Source organism: Podarcis raffonei, chromosome 7, assembly GCF_027172205.1.
Source record: "Podarcis raffonei isolate rPodRaf1 chromosome 7, rPodRaf1.pri, whole genome shotgun sequence".
Lineage (NCBI taxonomy): Eukaryota > Metazoa > Chordata > Lepidosauria > Squamata > Lacertidae > Podarcis > Podarcis raffonei.
The window spans coordinates 65,176,728-65,201,453 of NC_070608.1; the positions used below are offsets into that span (position 1 = coordinate 65,176,728).

General features: G+C 43.4%; 2 protein-coding genes across 4 annotated transcripts in view; both read left to right on the forward strand.

The window, feature by feature from the left end:
- The window catches only part of LOC128417531 (enoyl-CoA delta isomerase 2-like), a 33,456-nt gene extending 18,950 nt beyond the window's left edge, over positions 1-14,506 (forward strand). The window contains exons 7-9 of the mRNA XM_053396326.1: positions 6,404-6,551; positions 7,351-7,353; positions 13,899-14,506. Coding sequence (XP_053252301.1) covers positions 6,404-6,551; positions 7,351-7,353; positions 13,899-14,047 — 300 coding nt within the window. The 3' untranslated portion in view covers positions 14,048-14,506. The remainder of the gene's footprint in view (positions 1-6,403; positions 6,552-7,350; positions 7,354-13,898) is intronic.
- Positions 14,507-20,203: 5,697 nt separating this feature from the next.
- The window catches only part of LOC128417809 (enoyl-CoA delta isomerase 2-like), a 34,933-nt gene continuing 30,410 nt past the window's right edge, over positions 20,204-24,726 (forward strand). For 2 of the 3 annotated variants that reach the window (XM_053396997.1, XM_053396998.1), the window contains exon 1: positions 20,360-20,480. In XM_053396997.1, the coding sequence (XP_053252972.1) occupies positions 20,401-20,480 (80 nt within the window). In that variant the 5' untranslated portion in view covers positions 20,360-20,400. The other variant, XM_053397000.1, reaches the window with a different exon arrangement.

The window sequence follows — 24,726 nt, forward strand, 5'->3', positions numbered from 1 at the left end:
GCCGCTTCATAGTACAGTTTAAAGTCTGGCAGGGCAAACCCCCCTCTTTCCTTTGAATCCGTTAATATCTTAAATTTAATTCTGGGCTTCTTGCCCTGCCAGACAAATTTAGATATATCTTTTTGCCACTTCTTGAAACAGTCCATTTTATCCATTATTTGTAATGCTTGGAACAAAAACAACATTCTTGGCAATACATTCATTTTTATAACTGCGATTCGACCTAACAAGGAAAGCTTCAAGTTTGACCAAATCTCCAAATCTTTTTTCACTTCTGTCCAAGTTTTTTCATAATTATCTTTAAATAGGTTCACATTCTTAGCTGTCATATTTATACCCAAATATTTCACTTTTTTAACCACAGTCAACCCTGTCTCGTTCTGAAACCTTTCTTTTTCAACCTGTGTTAAGTTTTTCTCCAATACCTTAGTCTTTAACTTGTTCAATTTAAATCCTGCCATTTGACCAAACTCTTGAATTATTTCCAAAACTCTTTTCGTACTAGCTTCTGGCTCTTGTAATGTAAGTACTAGGTCATCTGCAAATGCTCTCAGTTTATATTGTTTAGCTCCGACCTGAATCCCTTTAACCAACTGGTCCCTCCTAATCATGTTAAGCAAAACCTCCAAGACCGATATAAAAAGTAGTGGGGAGATAGGGCACCCCTGACGTGTCCCTTTTTCAATCTTGAACTCTTCTGTAACCACATTATTTACAATTAATTTTGCTTTCTGTTCAGAGTATATTGCACCTATACCATTTTCAAACCCTTGGCCTACCCCCATCCCCCGGAGGTTCTTCAACATAAAACTCCAAGATATATTGTCAAAGGCTTTCTCGGCGTCCACAAATATCAAAACAGCCTTAGTGTTTATATTCACTTCCAACTTCTCCAAAATGTCAATTATATTCCTTACGTTATCCGACAAATGCCTTTTCGGGAGAAAGCCCGCTTGGTCCCCATGAATCTCCTCCATCAAAACTCTTTTCAATCTCTTTGCTAAAATATCAGCAAAGATTTTGTAATCCACATTTAGTAACGAGATGGGTCGGTAGTTCTTAAGTTGAGTCTTTTCAGTCTCTGTCTTTGGTATAAGTGTAATGTAGGCCTCTCTCCACGTGTCGGGTGCCCTTCTCCCCTCCATGATCTCGTTGCAGACTTCCTTCAAAGGTTGTATCAACCCTTCCTTCAAAACTTTGTAATATTTGGAAGTCAGTCCATCCGGTCCAGGAGATTTGCCCAACGTCATACTTTGAATGGCATCTTCTATTTCTTGTGCTGATATCTCCTGGTTCAAAGTTATCTTACTTTCCTGCGAAATCTTTTTCAGCCCATTTTTCTCGAGGAATTGTTGTATATCCATTTCTTTCTGCGGCCCTTGTGTGTACAGTTGTCTAAAGTAGCTCTGAAAACAGTTCCTAATTTCCACTGGGTTACATATGTTCTTTCCTTCCACTTCTATGTTTGTTACCGTGTTGAGTTTTTGTCTCTTCTTTATTTGCCAAGCCAATAACTTGCCACATTTATCTGCAGATTCAAAAGTCTTTTGTCTCATTTGTTTAATTTTCCATTCTATTTCTTGATTCATCAGTTCCATGTATTGTGTTTGATATAATTTAATTTCTCTTAAAATCTCTTGCGATTTTGGCTTCAATCTTAGTTTCCTTTCCCCTTCTTTTATCTTTTCCAAGATTTTCTCTTTCCTCTCATTCTGCTTTCTTTTCTTTAATGTATTTTGTTGTATCAAAAACCCTCTCATCACGGCTTTACTTGCGTCCCATACTATTCTTTTTTCTACTTTAGTCCTTAAGTTAATTTCAAAATAATCTTTCAAAGTTTTTTGGGCCTTCTTACAAATCTCCTCGTCTCTAAATAAGGTGTCATTCATTCTCCATCTGAAGGAGCCAGTTGTTGTTTGCTTCATCACCATCTTTACTGCGTTATGGTCGGAGAAGGTTTTTGGGCAGATTTCCACTTTCTTTATGTTCTGCGCCATACTGCTAGTCACCCAAATTTGGTCAATCCGTGTCCATGTCATTTTGGCTTCAGAAAAGAAGGTTCCCTCTCTTTCTAATGGGTGTTTTGTTCTCCAAATGTCGATCAAGTCCATATTGTCAGTCATTTCAAAGAAAGTTTTTGGTAGTCTTCCGTCTTTTGTAACTACCTGTCTTTGTGCTTTGTCCATATTTGTTGAAACTACTCCATTCATGTCACCCATCATAATTAAATTGTAATCCATGTAGTCCATCAAAGTCTCATGCAACTTCTTGAAGAATTCAGCTTTCCCTTCATTTGGTGCATAGATTCCCACTATCAAAAACTTTTCTCCTTGAGATTGAATTTCTATTGCCAAATATCTTCCTTGATCATCTTTAAAAATTTGTTTCGGTTGCAAATTTTCCTTTGCATAGATCACCACTCCTCTCTTTTTTACTCTGTCTGAAGATATAAATTCTTGTCCCAATCTTTTATTTATTAATAATTTTCTATGTGCTCTTGTCACATGAGTCTCTTGTAAACAAATCAAGTCCAATTGGTCTTTCTTTAAAGCATGAAATATATTTTTTCTTTTTCTGGGAATATTTAAACCGTTACAATTCCAGGTTAAAAGTTGCAGAGCCATGATGGGGTTATTTACTCTTTCCTCCTACAGCTCCCAGTTGTTGTTCCTCTTTTGTCGGTGGTTCCGTATCCGTGTCTAATGGTCCCTTGCTTGAAGGATGCCCTTGTCCTGGAAACGTCTCTTTCTGTAGGTCTTCTTCGTGTTCTCCCAAGAACTTGTCTTTATCACTCACTGTCTTTATTCTTCTTTTCTTCCCCTTGTATTTAAAAGACAAGCCTTGGGGAAACTCCCACCTGAATGGTATGTAGTTCCTTTTCAGCAGTGTCACCAAGTCCTTGTAAAAACCTCTTGCATCCAAAATACTTTTGGGAATATCTTTAAAAATCTCAATATGAAAATCTTCAATTTGAAGGGTTGTTTGGTAGTGCAGGTTCAGTATTTTGTCTCTCTCCTCCTTTGACCTTAAAGTTATTAAACAATCTCTGGGTCTGTTCTTCCTCTGCCTTGTTCCCAGTCTAAATGCACTCTCTATCTTAAATTCTTCCTTGTCCAGCTCCTGCTTCCAAAAGTCAGAGAATTCTTTTGTCAAGTAATCCACCAAGTTATCTCCTTCCTTTTCTGGCACAAGTCTGATCCTTAGGTTCCTCTCCTTGCGTTGCATATCCTGCATAGAGAGTGCCAGCTCGTACTCATCTAGTTTCTTGTAAACCGGTGGAAACTTTTCCTCGACAGCAGTTGCAATTTCTTTAGCTTCCTCAGCTATTTTTCGTGTTGTAGATGAATCTTCCAGTAATTTCCCAATTGCTTCTGCATTAGAGTTCACTTTGTTCCCAAGGTCAGTTATACTTTTTGTATTTAAATCAATTTTCCCAGAGATTTCTTCAATTTTCTTATTTGTTTCAGCAACCTGTACTCTAGTTTCTGCGCCTTGCTTTTTTAATTCCTCCAAAGAGTCATTTATTTTCCCCAATACCTTAGCAAATGCTTCTTCTGAAGACATTATTTTCACTTTTGCCTTTGAGACAGCTGCAGTTCCAGAGGCTCCTGATACAGAAGCCCTTCTTTGCATAGAAAGATCGACTTTGTATTGTCTACCAGATCTCAAGGTTGTTTCTTGTGAGTCCTCTTTCTCTTTACCATCTGCCATAACAAAGTCTTTCACTCAAGGTCATTCCCACACTCTTAAGCTGTCAGAAAAAGAATTCTCAAGTTGTAAGCTCCACTTGTTGCTGAAACTATTCACAAGTCCTCTAGAGGGCGTAAAGTCAATTCTTTACCTTCAAGTTAGTCCCACACTTTCCAAAAACAAACAAAAGCCCTCCTAGTCCCTTTCAATTATTCTTTTTTCTTTTTAAAGGATCCAGATCAATAGTGTCCTGCAAATAACTTTACTGTGCAACAAAGTAAAGTATTTCAAGTTGAGAGTAGCCAAAGTCAATATAACAGTTACTTTTTAACCTTCTTGTAGCGACAGTCCTTAGCCGGTTCCTTTTCTCCGGCAGTCCGATCCCCAGGTAAAGGAGCAGCGGTAAACAGTTCAATTTCTCTTAAGCAGGCAGGAAGACACTTTAAAATCTTCTCCCCCCCCCCTCCTGCCTTCGGGGGAGGGAGTTCTTTGCTTGGTGGTGGATTTCTTAGTTCGCACAACTCTCCTGTCAAAAAGTTACAGCTTGAATGCCTTTCGCTTTAATCTTGCTACAGAACGGAAAGCAGACTTCCTTTTTAGTGCTTATCCGTCTCGGTGCCCAATTTCTTTAATTTTAACGTCCAATTGTATTTTAAGGTTCAATCCTACTCACGGAAAGTTGTTCTTTTTAGTCCAAATTCACCGGAAGAAATCAGCGCTCTCCGCTAATGGCGACGCGGCTTCGCTTCGCAGGCTGGGTGAAAGCGACTCTCAGCACCGCTCCACACACCCTCCGCTGTTCCGTAGCCTTTAAAAAGGCTATTTCACAACGTCGGGGGGGCGCAAAGGTGCCCGCCGAGTCTCCAGTTCACAGGCTACGCGCCTGTGATTTTTGAGGGTCCCCGCTCCGCCGTGGCTGCAGGACCCGAACCCACGAAGCAGATCTCTCCCGGAGCTCCGGGAGAAATCCACCATTAAGCGCTGGCGCTAATCGGAAGTCCCCGAAAATAGCCTACCATATAAAGGTGAAACTTACACTTGTTGCTTTGCCCACTTAGGGCTCACCTTGGAGGCCCACAGAGAGTTTCCCAGAAAGCCATGTGGCCCTCTGGCTGAAGTCCAGCCAAGCTGATTCCTTCCAGGTATTTTGGGTTACAACTTCCATCAACCCCGGCCAGCAGAAGCACTGTACTACCATCAGTTCTCCACCATTTCAGACAGGATTCTTTCTTGACCCTACCTGGAGATACCAGGGATCAGCCCCAGAAAACTAATATACTCATGCAAAATAATTATAATATTTTAGAATTTTGGATACCAGCTGCATTCACACACTGGCACGTTTAACACTGTGTACATAAGCAAAAATATGCTGAGCACGTGTGGTTGGGTCTTAATATTCAGCGTCCTTCAGGGATAGATTCTGATCTTAGTAGACTGAGAAGAATGTGTAGCTGTTTTATGGAAGAATCCAAATCTTTAGATTAGCAACCAAAGCAGGCCCATGCAAAGCTTGTCTGAGGCCCAGGGCATGAGTCTTGTTAGAATCAAGTTATAAACTCAAACAAACAAACAAAAACAGCCAGTCCCTGGCAGGGTCCCCTAGCCAACTTAATCCTCCAAACCCAGGGGAAGTGTACCCAGCTGCCTTCCTCCTCTTCATGGGCCTGATCCAGAGTCCCTTTTGCTCAACCCGTCTCAGGTCATCAGACTTTCTCGGGATAAGAAACATGGACATCTGCTTGCCGTGGCAACACGTCCCTTAGTTTTCCAAAGCCATCAAATTACAGCATTGTTGTTATTGTTTTTCCCCTCGGAACAATTAATAAAAATTAGAATAAGAAAAGAATGTCACAAGAACATGGTACAGAATAGTATGGCGAACACTGCAGTAAGGCGTATTCTATGTTTCTACATCTGGGCTGCTTCCAGATGGTTGGCTTTTAGTGCCACCGAAGCATTGTTGTTCTGTTGAAAGCTGCAAGCAGAATTGTAATGAACCTACCACACAATTAGGGAATACTTCGCCTTTTCTATAAGTACATTGTACTATGCTCTGTCCACACCAGGAAACATAACATAAAACATCACATCACATCAAACATAAAACACCTTTTGCATTTCAGCACACAACCTTTAAGGTGGGTGGCATTGTTATAAAGCCTGACTCAGCAACTCTGGCTATCCTGGGAATGCCAGATTTAATGATGCCACTTGCATTCACAGAGTCCACACTCTTAAAACAAAATTGGCTGAAGGTCTCGCCATAGATATAACGGAACTTTGCACCATCTGAATAGCATTTAGGCAGAGCGGCTTCTTTTAGCTCTCTCTGTCTCTCCAGCAGCCAAGAACTGGCAGGAGACCTCCATCTACTTTGTACAGCCCACTCCAAGATCATTTATTTTTTCTATTCTTCAGGAGTCGGCGAGAGCCTCACTTGTGAGATAACTGGTTTAACACTCCAATCCAGATTCTGCGAGACAAGTCGGTTCACTGTGAGATTAAAGCTTTGTGGAATTTTCATCATTGATATGGCACTTGTATTACAGGATGCTTTCCCATTTCTTGCTAATTATATCGTACCACAGTAGCTACATGCACATCGAAACATTTGCATATTGGCAAAATTACATAGGCCTATAAGATGGATAAATGGAGCAAGCACCACTTCTTAGCTATTGAATCTTCATTATTGTTTTCTTTCACTTAGGCAAATGAGATGCTCCTTTTTAACAAGAGGATCACTGCCAATGAAACACGAACCCAAGGACTCGTGACAGAAGTTTTTGCTGACAGTACTTTTCAGCAAGAAGTTTGGACAAGGCTGAAAGCATACGCTAATCTTCCTAGAAATGTTCGTAATAACTACAGCACACACTATTCATAACAGCGCAACCCTATACATGTTTACTCAGGAGTAAATCTCCTTGTGCTGAAGAGGGCTTACTTCCTAATACGTGTGTTTAGGAGTGCCTCCTTAATCATATTAAAACACTGAGCCAAATACCAGTCAAAATGCCAACAAATGTTAGAATGGCTAAAAAAGATGTCATTACATAGGTTCACTAATGAGATGGAGAACAAAAAAAAAGAGAACCATTCACACATCAATTTTCATGTGTGATCGCAAATGACAATATTTTCTTTCTTTGTATCCTGCAAAAATCAGGCTGCATCCCAGTCATCCCTAACTATGAAGGCACAGTCTCTAGGCAACCCTTGGGAGTATTTTTGCGGCAGAAGCAGCTGCTGGAAAAGAACTTTCTTTGACAGCAGGATTTTAGTAGATGCTCTTTACCTGGTCATAAGAAAAGGGGCAGAACTATAGCTCAGTGGGTAAAGCACAGGGTTTGCATGCGGAAAGTCCCAGGTTCAGTCCTTGACATTTCAGGGTACACCAGGGTAAGTCTCTTGCCTGAAACCTCACAGAGCCTCTGCCGGTCAGAGCCAATACTGTACTGGAAAGGCCAATGCTCTGGTTCAGGTTGGCAGCTTCTTATGTTCCTTTGCGTAGGCAATAGGGGAGGAATTTGGCTTGGTCCTCAATCTCATGCAAACCTACTTAATTTGTACTTTCTGAGACTATACCCCAAAATTCACACCTCTCTGGAATTTATGGTGAAATTCTCCACCAAAATAATTGTGTACAAAAATGAGTAAGTGCAGGGAAATGCACATATTTTTGAAAATAGCATGCAAACCTGTATTCTAGCATAGAGCGCTCTGGTATCATTGGGATTCCCCGGCCAAGGGGAATTGCCACACTGGGGGAGGGTTTGCAGCTGAAGAGTGGAGAGTTAAACCTCTTCTCTCCATGCATTGGCAAAAATCCACCCCATGCTCCATATTATTTTTTCAAAATCCACTGATGATGCATTTAACATAACCTGTAGCTAGGCATTCCTGATTAAGAATCGGCAGACAGGAAGCATTTGTAATGCTAATGAACATTGTAGCCATCAAAGGCTTTTGATTCCTTTTAGGAGTCTGTTTTAAGTCTTCTGTGTGAAAATGTCCTAAGTAGAAAAGGAGCCGGCAGCCAGGGCTCACTGAAAAGAGAAGGGGGAAGGGGAAAGGTATATGATATCCTGAAGTAGCTGTGGATATGGGAGCCGCCTTTAAAGAAAGCCCACTGAGGCACCACAGAAATCACATTTAAAGTAAGGTTACCAGATTTTTTTCAATGAATCCGGGGGCACTTTTCAACTTCAATGGATTTTGTATGGGGACTGGTTTGTACATCCGGGGACTGTCCCCAGGGATGTCTGGGTAACCTTAATTTAAAGACACTAGGCCCAGGAGCTCATATGTTGTTGTTGAGTTGGGTGTGTGTGTGAACCATTATAATATTTCACTTTGGTTGCCAAAATACCTGTTCTTGATTGTCTAACTTGTTATATAGTCCAGTTTGTGAATAAGGCGCTCTTGGGAGATGGGGCTGCAATAGAACATGGCTGTTTGCAGTGGTGGACTTTGGTCCTATGGCACCCTGTGTTGAGCCCAAAATTTGGCACTCTCACCCCTGCTCCTCACACTGCCTTCCCAAAACCAGAGCCCTCCCTGCTCCTTCCCAAGGCTGGAAAAGCACTAACTGTGTGTTATGTACTGAGTTGAATAGGATCCAAAAGGCAGCAGTCTGATTGTCCTAGAACAATAGGATTCAGAATGCAGCAATCTGATTAGTCCTAGAACAATAGGATCCAGAATGCAGTAGTCTGATTGGTCCTAGAACAATGCCGCAGTATGATTGGTCCGCAGGAGCCACCCAATCCAGCTCCAGGTGGAAGTGAATCCGCAACCTGATTGGCCTACAGGAGAATCCCAGAATTAGCCAATCACGTGCAGCCCATTGTGTAAATAATGTATTTAAAGCAGATATTTTGGGGGAACTTTCATTCCTCACTACTATGAGCTGAATAAAGAGCATGAAATCCACACTCGACTCCAAGTATATTTCACTAGGCTTTGGGAAGGAGGGAGGACCCGAGGACCCTATCAGAGGCTCACGCCTCCTTCCCAAATGCTGGCGCCTTTTGAGACAGTGCCCTCTCGGCTCATTGCCCAGTGCATGCACAAAGCTTACACAGCCCTATATCCTCCTCTGCTGTGCAAAGCTCTTCCCAGCAGTGTGAATTTTGCCAAGAAGACTCTCGAGTTTGTGCTCCAGCAAATGACACCCTCGAAAAACAAGCCACTGTGTTCTGTGGCCTCTGAAAATGTTCAAAAGCAGCCCCACACAGCAGGCCTGAATTATGTCTGCTCATTCCTCACTTATCTTCATTTGTTAAGTCAGAGCTCTGTGTCAGATTAGTGGCTCTGTAAAACTCACAATCCTTCTATAACAAAAAGCATCTTAAACCTAATTAAAAGCTCAATTACCCACTGTGGTTCTCTGAAAGCCAGAGACCAACATGGTGATAATCCCTGAAACATCTTACTGCTGCTTTGCAAAAGCCCCGATTTGAATTTTAGGGCACGTTCACACTACTTGACAGCAGGCATTCAGTGCTTCAGATTCAGGCACCTTATTGAGGTGCTGCACATACAAGCAACACCATTCTCACGTTGTCCCTTTCCCTTCACAATTTACAATCTGCTTTGCCTTGAAATGTATTTATCAACACATTCAAATCAGGACTTTGGGGAAGTAGCAATAGAGTGCTGTTCTAGTGCATACCAGTAGTAGCCAGTGGGCTAGAGTGGCTTTGCTCAACTGGCTTCCCAACATAGAGGTCACTGCCAGTAACCGAGAGGAGTGGAGAAGTGGGGAGGCTGTCGCAGTGCCAGGGCAGCAGCAGGGGCCTTGGATTGGCTCCACTGCTGTGCCTGCGCTGTGCGGACCTCCCTGCCACCTCGTCCCTCTTGGTTACTGGCAGCAACCTCTGTGTTGGGAAGCCAGCTGAGCAACATTGGTCCGCCCTGCTCTGCCAGACATTACTAGTGTTTGCATGTGAATGTGAGAGTGTGAATGACCACACTCACTTTGGGCCATATCCACAGCTGACAAGCAGCCCACAGATGACTGGCCAAGGATCAATCTGTCCCCTGGGGGTGGGGAGCGTAGCCATCCTGAACATGTTGAATGATACCACTGTCACCTAAAAAAATAATAATGAAACACTACATCCAGTATGCTTTACCAAAATGTGTAGCATGTCTGAAGCAAGGAGGCCCCTGCCCTCGTAGTTGTTGAGATGTGATTAGATGCTAGGAGATGATATATTTGTTAGACATCATCCTACCTTCCTGATGTTTGTGAGTTCAGCACAGTGCCATCCCTTTGCAACTTAAAAGGGAAGCTTAGATAGGATAGTTTTAGCCTTTTTAGTTGATAAGTAATCCAGGATGCTTTAAGGCAGACTGGATTTTCCTGGCGTTGCCCCCTTTTGCCCCTCCCACTTAAAATAATAATCACACACAAAACAGTCTTGTAAAAGGTAAAAATAACATTTGCTCACTCCGTATGCTTCTTGTTGAGTAACTGATAACAGCAGCTTTGTTCGGGCAGACTTAGAACAGTAATTCAGTTACTAAGACATAAGTGTAGCTTAAAAATGCAGGTGTTTTCACAGTGGTGAAAATGGTGGAGAAAAGTGGAAAGAGAGTGCCCTGGCAGGAAGAAGGATATATATATATACTGTGTATCTATCTATCTATCTATCTATCTATCTATCTATCTATCTATCTATCATCTATCTATCTATCTATACACACACACACACACACACACACACACACAATCTATATATATATAGAGAGTGTGTGTGTGTGTATATATATATATATATATACACACACACACACACACACACACATACTGTGTGTATATATATACACATATACTCTGTGTGTGTGTGTATGTATATATATATATATATATATATATATATATATATATATATGTATATATACTTTCTCTATATATATACTATATATATATATATATATATATATATATATATATATATATATATACTCTCTCTCCATATATATATATATACACACACACACTGTGTGTGTGTATGTATGTGTGTGTGTATATATATATATATATATATATATATATATAGCCATACCCTCTTCCTGTTAGGGCACAAGGGGGTGGGTTGTTATCACAGAGCTCTCTCTAGCAAGTTTATGGGAAGACTGTGAGCCTCAGCGCCTTCTGACGAAACATGAATTGTTGGTTTGACTGCATTTAAAAATCCCACAGTAGTTCCCCCATGTAATAAAGATGCGGCCGCGATGGCCAATTATCGCCCAGTCTCAAATCTTCCATTCTTGGGCAAGGTGATTGAGCGAGTGGTTGCTGAACAATTCCAGGCACGCCTGGAAGAAGCGGACCATTTGGATCCCTTCCAGTCGGGATTCAGGCCTCATCATGGGACTGAAACTGCCTTGATCGCACTGGTTGATGATCTCCAGCGGGCTAGGGACAAAGGTAAGAGCTGTTTCCTAGTTCTGCTGGATCTTTCAGCGGCATTTGATACCATCGACCATAACATCCTTCTGGACCGTCTTGAGGGGCTGGGAGCTGGGGGCACTGTCATACAGTGCTTCCGCTCCTTCCTCCTGGACCGTGTTCAGAAAGTGGGGGGGGGGGATGAGTGTTCAGATCCCTGGGCTCTCACTTGTGGGGTGCCTCAGGGTTCTGTCCTCTCCCCCATGCTTTTCAACATTTACATGCAGCCACTGGGAGAGATCATCAGGAGGTTTGGGCTGGGTGTTCATCAGTATGCGGATGATACCCAGCTCTACCTCTCTTTTAAATCAGAACCAGTGAAGGTGGTGAAGGTCCTGTGTGAGTGCCTGGAAGCGGATGGAGGATGGATGGTGGCTAACAGATTGAGGTTGAATCCTGACAAGACAGAAGTACTGTTTTTGGGGGACAGGAGGCGGGCAGGTGTGGAGGATTCCCTGGTCCTGAATGGGGTAACTGTGCCCCTGAAGGACCAGGTGCGCAGCCTGGGAGTCATTTTGGACTCACGGCTGTCCATGGAGGCACAGGTCAAATCTGTATCCAGGGCAGCTGTTTACCAGCTCCATCTGGTACGTAGGCTGAGACCCTATCTGCCTGCAGACTGTCTCGCCAGAGTGGTACATGCTCTGGTTATCTCCCGCTTGGACTACTGCAATGCGCTCTACGTGGGGCTACCTTTGAAGGTGACCCGGAAACTACAACTAATCCAGAATGCGGCAGCTAGACTGGTGACTGGGAGCGGCCGCCGAGACCATATAACACCGGTCTTGAAAGACCTACATTGGCTCCCAGTACGTTTCCGAGCACAATTCAAAGTGTTGGTGCTGACCTTTAAAGCCCTAAACGGCCTCGGTCCAGTATATCTGAAGGAGCGTCTCCTCCCCCATCGTTCTGCCCGGACACTGAGGTCCAGCTCCGAGGGCCTTCTGGCGGTTCCCTCACTGCGAGAGGCCAAGTTACAGGGAACCAGGCAGAGGGCCTTCTCGGTAGTGGCACCCGCTCTGTGGAACGCCCTCCCATCAGATGTCAAAGCGATAAACATCTACCTGACATTCAGAAGACATCTGAAGGCAGCCCTGTTCAGGGTAGTTTTTAATATGTGACATTTTAGTGTATCTTTCATCGTTGTTGGAAGCCGCTCAGAGTGGCTGGGGAAACCCAGCCAGATGGGCGGGGTACAAATAATAAATTATTATTATTATTATTATTATTATTATTATTATTATTATTATGGACCCTGGAACACCAGGGCTCTACATCACATATGGCGCCTCCATGAGTGGAAGCAAATCCTGTGCTTCAGACGCACAGCTAGCACACCTATCCCTGCTCACGTTTTTTGTGACTTGCGTAACCTTGTGACCTGAACAGGCCTCACAGTCTGTGGCAATTCTGTGCCGCAGCTTATAAGATAAGCGCAACGATAATTGCACCAGAGCAGCAATTAGGAACAACAGCAAAAAAATATCTTCCTAGTATTGCTATGTTAATTAACACCTGTGGTGGAAGAGAAAGCCTTGGTCTCTCTCGACAAATAAGATGAAAACTTGCCAATAAATTCTAGTTCAGCAATTTCACACTGAAGCCTTTCTTTGCTGAAGAACTGCAGGTTTTAGATCAATAGCAGGAATTTTCTGGTAGATGGAAATGTTATCTCAGTGGCGCTCTTTTCTTTAAGGTTCCACAAGATTCTTGATTTTGATGCTACCTCCTGCAGCAGAAGCGTTCAAACTGTGGACCCATGAGCTCCACACAACTGGCATAATAGAAGCCAACTTCTAGGGGCTGAGGGATCTTTGCCCCCCAATAAAATATTTAAGGGCCCCCTCTCCAAGTTGATAGGCATTGTCATTCAAATGGTGTATGGGCGCTGCATCATGTGATTGATTATGTGGGGTGGGGCTTACCCCCATATTTTATTCAAGTTAGCACCCAATGGCATACCCTCCAACATTTATCCAATAAAAATAGGAATGTCCTATTCTATAATAATAATAATTTCACTATTTCTACCTCACCCATCTGACTCAGTTGCCCCCCCAACCACTCTGGGCATTTTCAAATGTATATAAAAACATAATAAAACATTAAACATTGAAAAACTTCCCATTTCTCCAATAAAAAGGGACATCCAAAGGAAAAGCAGAGCATTCCAAGATCAAATCAGAAACCGGGATGGCTTCTGTAAATCCAGGACTGTCCCTGGTAAATAGGGAAACTTGGAGGAGCTGCAATTGGCACGTGTAAAGGTTGCAGAAGAGTTGAGAACATCTGTACTTTGCACTTGATTTGTTTTTATTCTAATGAGGGAGATTGAGGCCACTTTGACCAGGACTGGATTACTGAACAGGTTAACAAGACCTTGACCCAAGGTTCCATGATATGGCACTGGTTTTGATTAGGTGTCAATCCCGAAGATATTTATTTTTTAAAAAACACTAAAATAGGACTTAATTAGAAGAAGTTTGTTTTGATTAAGTTGTGCACAGAGACTCCTCAGCAATTTTCAAGTGGGGGGAGAATTGTTGTATTGGGTGTGACCAGCATCTTGTACTGGTTCCATCTCTTCCAACAGGGCTTGCTTGGGGTAATATCCCAGTTGAATTTATAGTGGGTTGTTTGCCCTTATGTGACGAGAGCCCCCAAATGTGCAGATACCAATAAGACATCCTTCATTTTGAGCGACTAATTTTTTCCCCTATTTCATCCCCACCCCAATCTCTAGCCCTCTCCAAGCAATTAATGAGAAGTGTGGAAAAGGAAAAACTGTGTGCAGTCAATTCACGAGAGTGTGACCAGCTTGTGGAAAGATGCTTTTCAGACGAGTGCATGAATGCCGTAACAAGCTTCTTCCAGAAGAAGTCAAAATTATAATATTGACCGTGGGGGAAAGGATTTTTATTGTCCCCGTGGAATTTGCTTTTGCGTTTATGTTCTGTATGTATTTTTAGTCTCTCTTACACCAGCGCTAAGTAATGGATGATGTATCGTATGGTGTAATGCATGTGACAGAATGACCTGGTGATAGTTCTCCTCCAAGCAGCCTCATTGCTTGGATGGGCTGGTCCCTGGTCCCCTAGTGCCAATCAAGATCCTTCTGCAATGCTGAATCCCTGTAAGAGGCAAGTGCTATTCCTCATGAATACAGCCTGTCAGTGTATATATTATGTATTAGCTACACTGAGTTCATGCATGTCAGGCTTAAAATTGATTGCCATACTGCATCAGCTCCTTGCTGGCTTGTTTCTTGGCTGCTTTACGATCAGAATATTTCTGTTTCTGGGTATGCTAAATGTACATATGTGTACAGAGGCATACCCAGGGTCCCTTGTGCCCTTGGCAAGGAGCTGCCTGCGTTCGATCTCGCCACGACGTTGTTGCTTCATTGCCACACAATATATGACATACACCCCATAGTCTGATGTGATTTTTGTGCCCTGGGGGGGTCTGTTTCACCAATCTCTATGTATGCCTCTGTATGTGTACACAATTGCCTGCAAATGCACACATTTGTATTGATGCCTGACATAAAGTAACAATGGCCTCAATTCATCACTATGATGGGGTAATTTGGAGATGCACCAGTGAAGGAAAATTAATGACAGTCTTATCCTTGTCTGGGTATGCGGGTGGCGCTGTGGGTTAAATCACAGAGCCTAGGACTTGCCGATCAGAAGGTCGGTGGTTCGAATCCCCGTGACGGGGTGAGCTCCCGTTGTTCGGTCCCTGCTCCTGCCAGCCTAGCCGTTTGAAAGCACGTCAAAGTGCAAGTAGATAAATAGGTACCACTCTGGTGGGAAGGTAAACGGCGTTTCCGTGTGCTGCTCTGGTTCGCCAGAAGTGGCTTAGTCATGCTGTCCACATGACCCGGAAGCTGTACGCCGGCTCCCTCGGCCAATAAAGCGAGATGAACGCCGCAACCCCAGAGTCGGCCACGACTGGACCTAATGGTCAGGGGTCCCTTTACCTTTTTATCCTTGTCCAGCTAGCATAATTCAAGGATGGGACTGCCTTGTTAGTGAGTATATAAGCATGATCTTGTCAGTGTTCACTGGTAATCATTTCCTGTAAAAAACAACAAAAAACAAAAGTACTGGGAAAGCAACATCATGCAGAATAATGAAAATGTACTTTGAATGTGTGCAATGACTCCCCGTTGTGAAAACCCAACTATTCTTGCTGTGCTCCTTAGGATGCAATTGTAAAGTGCACAGTATACCACTGACTTATTCTTTTTAGACTATTGAAGCTTTGTAATAAATAAATATGTAGGCAACCATTTTGTGCAAGAACAAAATAAATGACAAGTCTAAAGGAAGATCTTAACAAAGGGTGTGTGTTTTCCTTTTCATACGTCCACAGAATCGCAGTGCAAGCACATCATACGTTTAAAGCACTCTCATTCCATGGTTTCCTCCCCCAAAGAGATTTTCCTTGTTTGCACTCTGGCAACAGAATGAAAGTTACTTTATTACAAAGTCTATGCCGTGGGAGAAATTTCTGTGCAACTCAACGTTTTGTAAAGGCTCAATTAATGTGACTTTATATTTTCAAACATCCCGTAGAACAGAGATCATGCTACTGTTTTCCTGTGAAATTCTGCCCTTTGCCGTGTGCTTATCATCATAGCGTTGCACTGAATTTTTGCGATGTATGTTTTAGATTCCTTTCTCTTACCACCCTGAAATTTGTGGAGATATCAAGAGAGTTTGCCAAAAATGAAAGAACAAAAATCACAAACAAAGGGGGGAGAAAGAACTCAACCACATCTTCAGCACTTGATCCAGCTAATTCCAGTTACCTGGCTCCCTATAGTTTAGTTTTAAACTGTACACCTTAAATCGAATGCATGCCTACTCATAAATAAGTCCCATTGAGTTCAATGAAGTCACTTCTGGATAAGTGACTTCAGTTTCAGCCACATAGTAATCTGTGCCAGAAACCATAACACCCAAATGAATTGTTCGCCTTTCTTAACTTTGGAGCAAGGCAAAGCAGCTAAATGTGGCTACAGATTTTTCAACACCATACACTGGGGTGACTAAGTAGGATCTGTAGCTCCTGAAACAAAAAATAATTTTGGTACCCGAGCAGGTCCTGGGAGGCAAGAGAGAGGTGGAGCAATGGGATGGGGAAGACCAAAGACTTTCATTGAGACTGGGGTAGAACCCACCAGTTTTTGAAGGTGTGTAGATGCAGCACAGCATAAAAGTGTATTTGGGTTTTTTTTTCTTTTAATGATGGGAGTTGTAGTCCATTGATGAACTACAACTCACAACAGCCCTGACTCCTGGTGTGACCACCTGCACTCCACAAATGAAAATTATGTGGTTTTTGCAGTGTATAAAAGATGGAAGATGCCAAGGGAAAACAGAGGAAGGCACAACTGGATGACAACATTGTGTGGATATGCTCCAAAAAGTAGTGAAAGGAGCACAGGTATTCCATACTAAAAGTGCAAGCACCCTTATCCCACAGTGTTCAGTGGGGTTTCTTCCCTAGAAAGTACATTTACAGTTGCACCCTTAATAAGCTAGTTCTACATGCTAAGGGAAAGAGCTGATGTTCTCTTTTTAAGGAGCCATCTGTTAAAAGCTGAAAGTGGGATACAAATTAAATAAAGAAATAAAACAGGATAAAAGACCCAATGCCATTGGTAAATGCACAACTGGCAAGTAAAATTCTAGACATGAAATCTGATGGTGTCTTTGAATTCTGCAATATGCTGTTTCTGGAGAAATAACAGAAAATGCACTTTGCAGTTGTAGTACATATGAAGTGCTGCTCTCAACATGCCGGCAATTCAAGCAAGTGAGGCTAGGATTTTAATCTATGTAAAGTGCTGTTTTTTCCTCTAGGGATACAGAGCTCCCCCTCCCCACCTCTGTTGTTGTTAATAAGTAGGTCATTCCTATATTTTTAGACAGGAGAGTAAACTAACTGTTTGAACTCTTCCATCTGAGGGTGAAAAACACTGATTATTACACTTCTATGCAGCACAAAAGCACCTGTAGTGTTTACTCTGACCCATCAAATATTTATCATTGTTCCTGAGAGGCTATTTCAATTGCGAAGAAGGCAATGCTCTTTTTTTAAAAAAAAAACTTGTTATCTCTATGGGAAGTGGAGAGATATGGAGCACATAACTCTAAAAGCTCAGAAGAACAAATCATACAGGCCAGCTTAAGAAATGTAGCTATAGAATTCTGATTCAAATATTCAAAAGGGAAAACCAAAGGAGGGGCAAGTTAGCTGTTTAAGGAGCAGACCAAGGACCGCTCTATGAATACTATGCAACTAGCTAGCTGTTGCATATAGAAAGTATTATTCTGATGGACAGCGGCTGGGGAGGGATTTTTACTGCCTTACTTTTGTGTTGAAGCAGAGGCTGAGCTGCCTAAGGTCAGATGTACGTTTTCCTTAAAAAAAACCCTACTGCTTTGAGAATAGCACTGAATTTCCCCTCACTGACGGAATGGAAGCCATTAGTGTCGGCTTAACCCAGGGGCAGGCTACCTAAGGCCCGGGGGCCGGATGTGGCCGATTCGCCTTCTCAATCCGGCCCGCAGCGTGTCTTTACATGAGTAGAATGTGTGCTTTTATTTAAAATGCATCTCTGGGTTATTTGTGGGGCATAGGAATTCATTCATCCCCTCCCCCCAAAAAATAGTCCCCCCCCCACATGGTCTGAGGGACGGTGGACCGGCCCAGGGCTGAAAAAGGTTGCTGACCCCCGGCTTAACCTATTTTGTAATTTAGTTAAATAATAAAATGCTAGATAAAAGAAAAGGAGAATTCCATGGGTGCCCCTAGAATAGATCCAAGTTTGGGACAAATACTCTTTGGAGAGAGTACCTTAAGCAGAGATTTAAAATCACAAAACATGTTTTACTTTGCTGCATGTTAGACCTTTAAAACTTGCTTTTCTACATTGCTTCTAAAGTTCCCCACTCTTCCCTTAGCATAGAAATAGACCACATATTTGTTAAGTTAAAAATGGTTTGCTTACAAAACTCTTCAAAGGTCAGCAAGAAAAGACAGGCGGCATAACTTAGGTTCCAAAAATGGTCAATGTTTCTCAATTATTTGTACAGAAACACAAAAGAATGACATGTTAAAGCCCAGTGGTCTAAGCTTGGAGCGTCCAGTGGAAGAACGAAACAGTGCAAACTCCACAGACGTAGATGTCCTTCAGTGCTACTTTCCAGCTTTTTGATGGGGGTGTAGTTTTGATAACTACAATGACATTCTTGTGGGGGGGGGAGGTAGACACAAACATAGGACGCCGCCTTAGTTACTGAGTCAGACCATTGGTCCATCGTGCTCAGCATTGTCTACAGTACACTGACTGGCAGCAGCTCTCCAAGGTTTCAGACAAGGTCCTTTCCCAGCCCTACCAGCAGATGCTGAGGACTGAAACTGGGACCATCTGCAGGTAAAGCTGATGCTCTACAAATGAACTGTAGCCTTTCTCCAATATGGATTTTGGAACTTTTCACAACAAATTCCCTGCCCTGCAGAACACCCTCCTATCAGATGTCAACGAAATACAGTGGTACCTCGGGTTAAGAACTTAATTCGTTTCTGGAGGTCTGTTCTTAACCTGAAACCGTTCTTAACCTGAGGTACCACTTTAGCTAATGAGGCCTCCTGCTGCTGCCGCACGATTTCTGTTCTCATCCTGAAGCAAAGTTCTTAACCTGAGGTACTATTTCTGGGTTAGCAGAGTCTGTAACCTGAAGCGTATGTAACCTGAAGCGTATGTAACCCGAGGTACCACTGTAAACAACTACCTGACTTTTAGAAGACATCTGAAGGCAACCCTGTATGGGGAAATTTTTAATGTCTAATGTTTTACGATTTTTTTTAATGTGCTGTAAGCCTCCAGGAGTGACTGGGGAAACCCAGCCGAATGGGAGTGTAGAATTATTATGATTTAAACAGCATTTGCGTGCTCTCTGGTTTCCGATATAGTGTTCCGTTTCGCCAGAAGCGGTTTAGTCATGCTGGCCACATGACCCGGAAAGCTGTCTGTGGACAAACGCCAGCTCCCTCGGCCTGAAAAGCGAGATGAGCGCCACAACCCCATAGTCGCCTTTGACTGGACTTCACCGTCCAAGGGTCCTTTACCTTTTACCTATTATTATCAGTGCTTTTTTTTCTAAAAAAAAATGTTTAGGGGTACTCTCATTTTCCTACTCATATTGAAATACTGCCCCTCGATGAGGCCAAACTTAGATTCACAAAATGTTTAGGGGTACGTGTACTCCTGCGTCCCCCAAGGAAAAAAGCACATTATTATTATTGGGGGGCAGGCAAGTCCTGCCCTGTATAATCGGCCACATGATGTGGCACACACTCACTATTTGAATGATGATGCCCAGCAGCCTTTTTTGGGGGGGGTGAGGGGGTGGGAAGCGCCCCTGAAATATTTTATTGGGGAGGAGGGTGAAGGAATGGAGTTGGCTCCTCCTATGACTGTTTGGGATGAGGGCCGGATTTAGGTTTGATGAGGCCCTTTATATGTCCAGCTGTCCTTTGTCAACAACAAATTGTCGCTGTTTTTGGTGTTCAATATATACCATATGGTAATTTATGGACCCAGTAGGTATCTAAAGCCATTTGCACATAACAAAATATGTATTTTATCAAATAAATTGTTGGACTTATCTTATATTTTGGAAATGTGCATCCAGTGTTTTCCCCTTAAAAATTTTTGGGGGCCCCCAAGAGTGGGGCCCTAAGCTATAGCTTATTTAGCTTATACGTAAATCCGGCACTGTTTGGGATATATAAATATTATGTAATAATAATAATGTAATAATAAATAAAACCAGCCCGGCTACAGAACCTGTGGGAAACTTGCCCCACTACTTTGTTTTTGTTTGTTTGCTTATTTGTTTCTAATAAACCAGCGTGGTCTGGCAGCATTTCCCCTCGCAACCCTCGACGCTTCCTCCTCTCCGGGGAAAGTCGCGCCACCGCGCGGCCAGGCCTCCTCCGCCCGCCTTCCCCCTGCGCGGCTCCTCCCTGGATGATCCTCTGCGCGGCGGCGGCTCCTCCTCCCCGCCTCGGCCCGGCCCGGCCCGGCCTGCTTCGTGGGCCGAGCGAGCCTCCCTGAAGTGGGGTGGAGGGGTGGGAGAACCAGTTCCCTCTGCGCTCTCTCATTGGGCAAGGTAGGAGCTCTCTCGCTTCCTCTCCTCCCCGGCACTTTTCCCTCCCGAACGATGCTCAGCGGCGCTGCCGCCCTCCAGCGCCTGACGCGGGGCCTGCTGCTTCGCCCTCAGCGCCCGCTCCGCGGGGTTAGGTGAGAGCGGCTCGTCCCGGGCGGTGGGGCGGAGGGGCGCGAGTGTGTCTGGTTGGGTTTCCGACTCTTCCTTCCCTGCCAGGCCAACCCGGTGAAACGCCGCCTCGCCGCGTTTTCACAGGCGTGCCCTTGTTGCGAGTCCTTGCGACATCTCGCCAACCTGCTGGCCAAGCTGGGCGGAGGGAGAGCTGCCCTAGTAGGCCCTCATCTAGCTCCGTGTTGCCTGCACTGGCTGGCAGAGGCTCTCCAGACGTTTTCTGATGTTTATATGCGCGCTGGAAGCCGCCCAAAATGGCTTGAATGGACGGGGTAGAAGTCATAATAATAATAATAATAATAATAATAATAATAATAATAATAATAATAATAATTCTTCAGACTAGGGTCTCCCTCGCAGCTAGAAATAAGGGACAACATGTGGTGTGGACGACCTGCTTTATTATTATAATTATTATTATTATTCAGACTAGGGTCTCCATTGCAGCTGTCCGCTGGAGAGGCCGGGGATTGAACCTAGAACCTCGTGCACGCAAGGAAATGCAACAGAAAGTCTGCCAAAGCATGGCGATGCCAGGAATCAAGTGTGTCTAGAAATAAGGGACATCCTGTGGTGTGGAAGACCTGCTTTATTATTATTATTATTAATGCTTTTCAGGTTAATACTTGGCACTGATTTTACAATCATTTTAACATTTCAAAAACTTGACTTCCTTCCCCCTCATTCTGCGGTTCCTTAAACTTTTTAATATCTTCTGCATATCAAAATTAATTTAATTTGCTCATTTATTCATCTACTGTACTTTAAATATATACTCTGGTTGTTGTTTAGTTGTGTCTGACTCTTCGTGACCCTATGGACCAGAGCATGCCAGGCACTCCTGTCTTCCACTGCCTCCCGCAGTTTGGTCAAACTCATGTTGGTAGTTTCGAGAACACTGTCCAACCATCTCGTCCTCTGTCGTCCCCTTCTCCTTGTGCCCTCAATCTTTCCCAACATCAGGGTCTTCTCCAGGGAGTCTTCTCTTCTCATGAGGTGGCCAAAGTATTGGAGCCTCAGCTTCAGGATCTGTCCTTCCAGTGAGCACTCAGGGCTGATTTCCTTAAGAATGGATAGGTTTGAGCTTCTTGCAGTCCATGGGACTCTCAAGAGTCTCCTTTCATCACCACAATTCAAAAGCATCAATTCTTCGGCGATCAGCCTTCTTTACGGTCCAGCTCTCACTTCTATACACCACTACTGGGAAAACCATCGCTTTAACTATATGGACCTTTGTTGGCAAGGTGATGTCTCTGCTTTTTAAGATGCTGTCTAGGTTTGTCATCACTTTTCTCCCAAGAAGCAGGCGTCTTTTAATTTCATGACTTCTATCACCATCTGCAGTGATCATGGAGCCCAAGAAAGTAAAATCTCTCCCCGCCTCCATTTCTTCCCCTTCTATTTGCCAGGAGGTGATGAGCCCAGTGGCCATGGCCTTAGTTTTTTTTTATCTTGAGCTTCAGACCATATTTTGCGCTCTCCTCATTCACCCTCATTAGAGGTTCTTTAATTCCTCCTCACTTTCTGCCATCAAAGTTGTGTCATCTTCATATCTGAGGTTGTTGATGTTTCTTCCGGCAATCTTAATTCCAGCTTGGGATTCATCCAGCCCAGCCTTTCGCATGATGAATTCTGCATATAAATTAAATAAGCAGGGAGACAGTTGTTTTATAAGAGTGGAATACCTGCTTTAAGCCCGGATGGGGGAGGGGCTCCCTGCGACACATAGCATCTGGGGGAGGCAATGGGTAGGGCCTCAGTGGGGCCCACAACTGCCTTGCACCCTCCTTTTTAAAAAAGTTGCTGGGTCCATTATACCGTATTTTTCGCCCTATAGGACGCACTTTTTCCCCTCCAAAAATGAAGGAGAAATCTGTGTGCGTCCTATGGGGCAAATACAGGCTTTTGCTGAAGCTTGGAGAGCGAGAGGGGTCAGTGCGCACTGACCCCTCTCGCTCTCCAGGCTTCAGGAAGCTATCAGCAAGCCTGGGGAGCCCGCGGGAGTTCCCGCAGGGCTCCCCACACTGCGGATAGCAGCCTGCCGCCCGGCGTGCGGGGCGCCCTGAAGCAGAGTGTGCCGGGCAGACATCGGCCAGCCCCACAAGCTCGGGGGACAGCGGGGAGGCGCAGCGCCGCCATCCTGCTGTTCCCTGACCTGGTTTTGGGGGGGAAATAAAGGAATTTCCCCCCCTTTATTTCCCCCCAAAAAAACTAGGTGCGTCCTATGGGACGGAGCGTCCTATGGGACGAAAAATACGGTAATTTCCTCAGATGCCCTGGAGCGTTGGAGGCAGCAGTGTGCTCTTGCTCATGCTGTGCTCCCTGGTTTCCCACAGGTATCCTGTTGGCCGCTGTGAGAACAGAATGCTGGACTAGATGGGCTGTTGGCCTCATCCAGGGGCAAAACTAGGCTTTATTTCACCCTGGTCAAAGACCCAGTTTGGCACCCACCCACCCCATGCATATTTATGGACACACGCACAGGCTAAGAGCTTCAATGGCGCCCCTCTGGAGGCTTCATCTGAAGCCAAACAAAAATTGCCACACACACACACACACCCATAACTCCGGCTCTTCCTCATCCAGCAGGTTATTCTTATGTTCTTACGTAATAAGTGCAGAGTGTGGTTCACCCCCATTAAGTAACTCCCAGGTGTTAAGTTGGGAGCCATAGAGCAAGCAGAAGCAATTGGGGAGTTGTTCTGCTTCTGTTTGTTTCAAATCCCTATACGACATGAGGGGCCTCTCCACTTGCAGGGTTTCTTGTGAGTTGCTGAGATGGGATTTGTGTGCTTGCTGAGCATCCTGCCCAGGTCAGGGCGACCTAGTGATCAAATTTCAGAAGTCTGATGGTTGCTGGGATACTTTGCAGATTAAAAATTATACAGGTGTTGTCAGCGATAACAAAAAGTGAATGCCTCTGATTTGGCTCCTGTGCAAAACGTTTCGCCTAGCAAGTTTTAATTTGAGGAACTGCTATGTACAGCTTGATATCTTCCCCTCAATGCTACAGGGCTTACTGTGTGTGTTTGATAGCTTCCTGTTAAGTATTATTTGTAATGTAAGTAGTGGTGTGAAGTGCAACTCCCTTATCCCATATGTCCTTACTATTTTCATTTTATGTTCATCAGTTTTTAAAAATAGCCTTTGGAGAATGTCTGTTGCTTCCTGTATGACAGTGGTCCTATTTAGTCCTATTTAAAAAGAGTTGAATGGCAGCATCACAGTATGGTTATGTCCATACCTGATGCTGTCAAGTGTGTGGATGGGATATCATTGCCAGTGAAAAACACCTGCAGGACTTTAGCACAACACATAGTTATTTTTATTTCTATTTAAATGAATATGTTTTTCCGATCCTTAAATCAATTATTTATGAATGAATATGTTTTTCCGATCCTTAAATCAATTTAACATCACACAAAAAATATTATAATACAAAGAATAAAACAGTTCAACTATGCAACATGAAATCGTTTTAAAAACAATAACTGCAGAGATCACAAGTAAAAGCAACCGCTGCAGGCAAAAGCCTGATGGAGTGAAAATATATTTACCATGTTTTTAATGTGCAATTGTCAAGTGGTTTACATAATTGCACAGAGGTTTTTGCAAGAGCAACTGCAAAAAAAACACAACACACACCCTACTAATTATAATTTGGTTGAATAAGTCTATGGGTGTCCATTTTGTATTGTTTTTAAATTTCATATTCTGTTTCCATGTAACTGTTTTTTAGATGTTTTATTATGTTATATATACCTTGAGGTATATATTTGGAAGGCTATTAATAAATAAGAATTAATTAATTAATTAATTAACAACAACAACCAGCAAGCTGGTAAGTGAATGGGGTAGCAAGTAATGTTTCAGAGGAGCACCCATTACTCCTAAGAATAGAGCAGGACATTCTCCAAAATCTTGGAAATTCACATGTCATCATTGACTTGCATATAGGAGCTTGACTTTGAAGAAAACTATCTGCAACAGGGTATGATATTTGGGGGTGGGTGTTGCAGGTAAAAAACACAGCTCCACTGTTAATTTTTCAAAAAGTAACCTGCATGGCAGCTGAGCAGAAGTGTGAGTCTGTAATAGATTAGCCTGGGATTAAATGGTATGTGCTTCCCTAACCTTAGTAGTGGAACATCCATGTGTAGCTTGAACATTTGTTGGAATGTGAGCCAGTGGAGATGAGCCTACATTAGG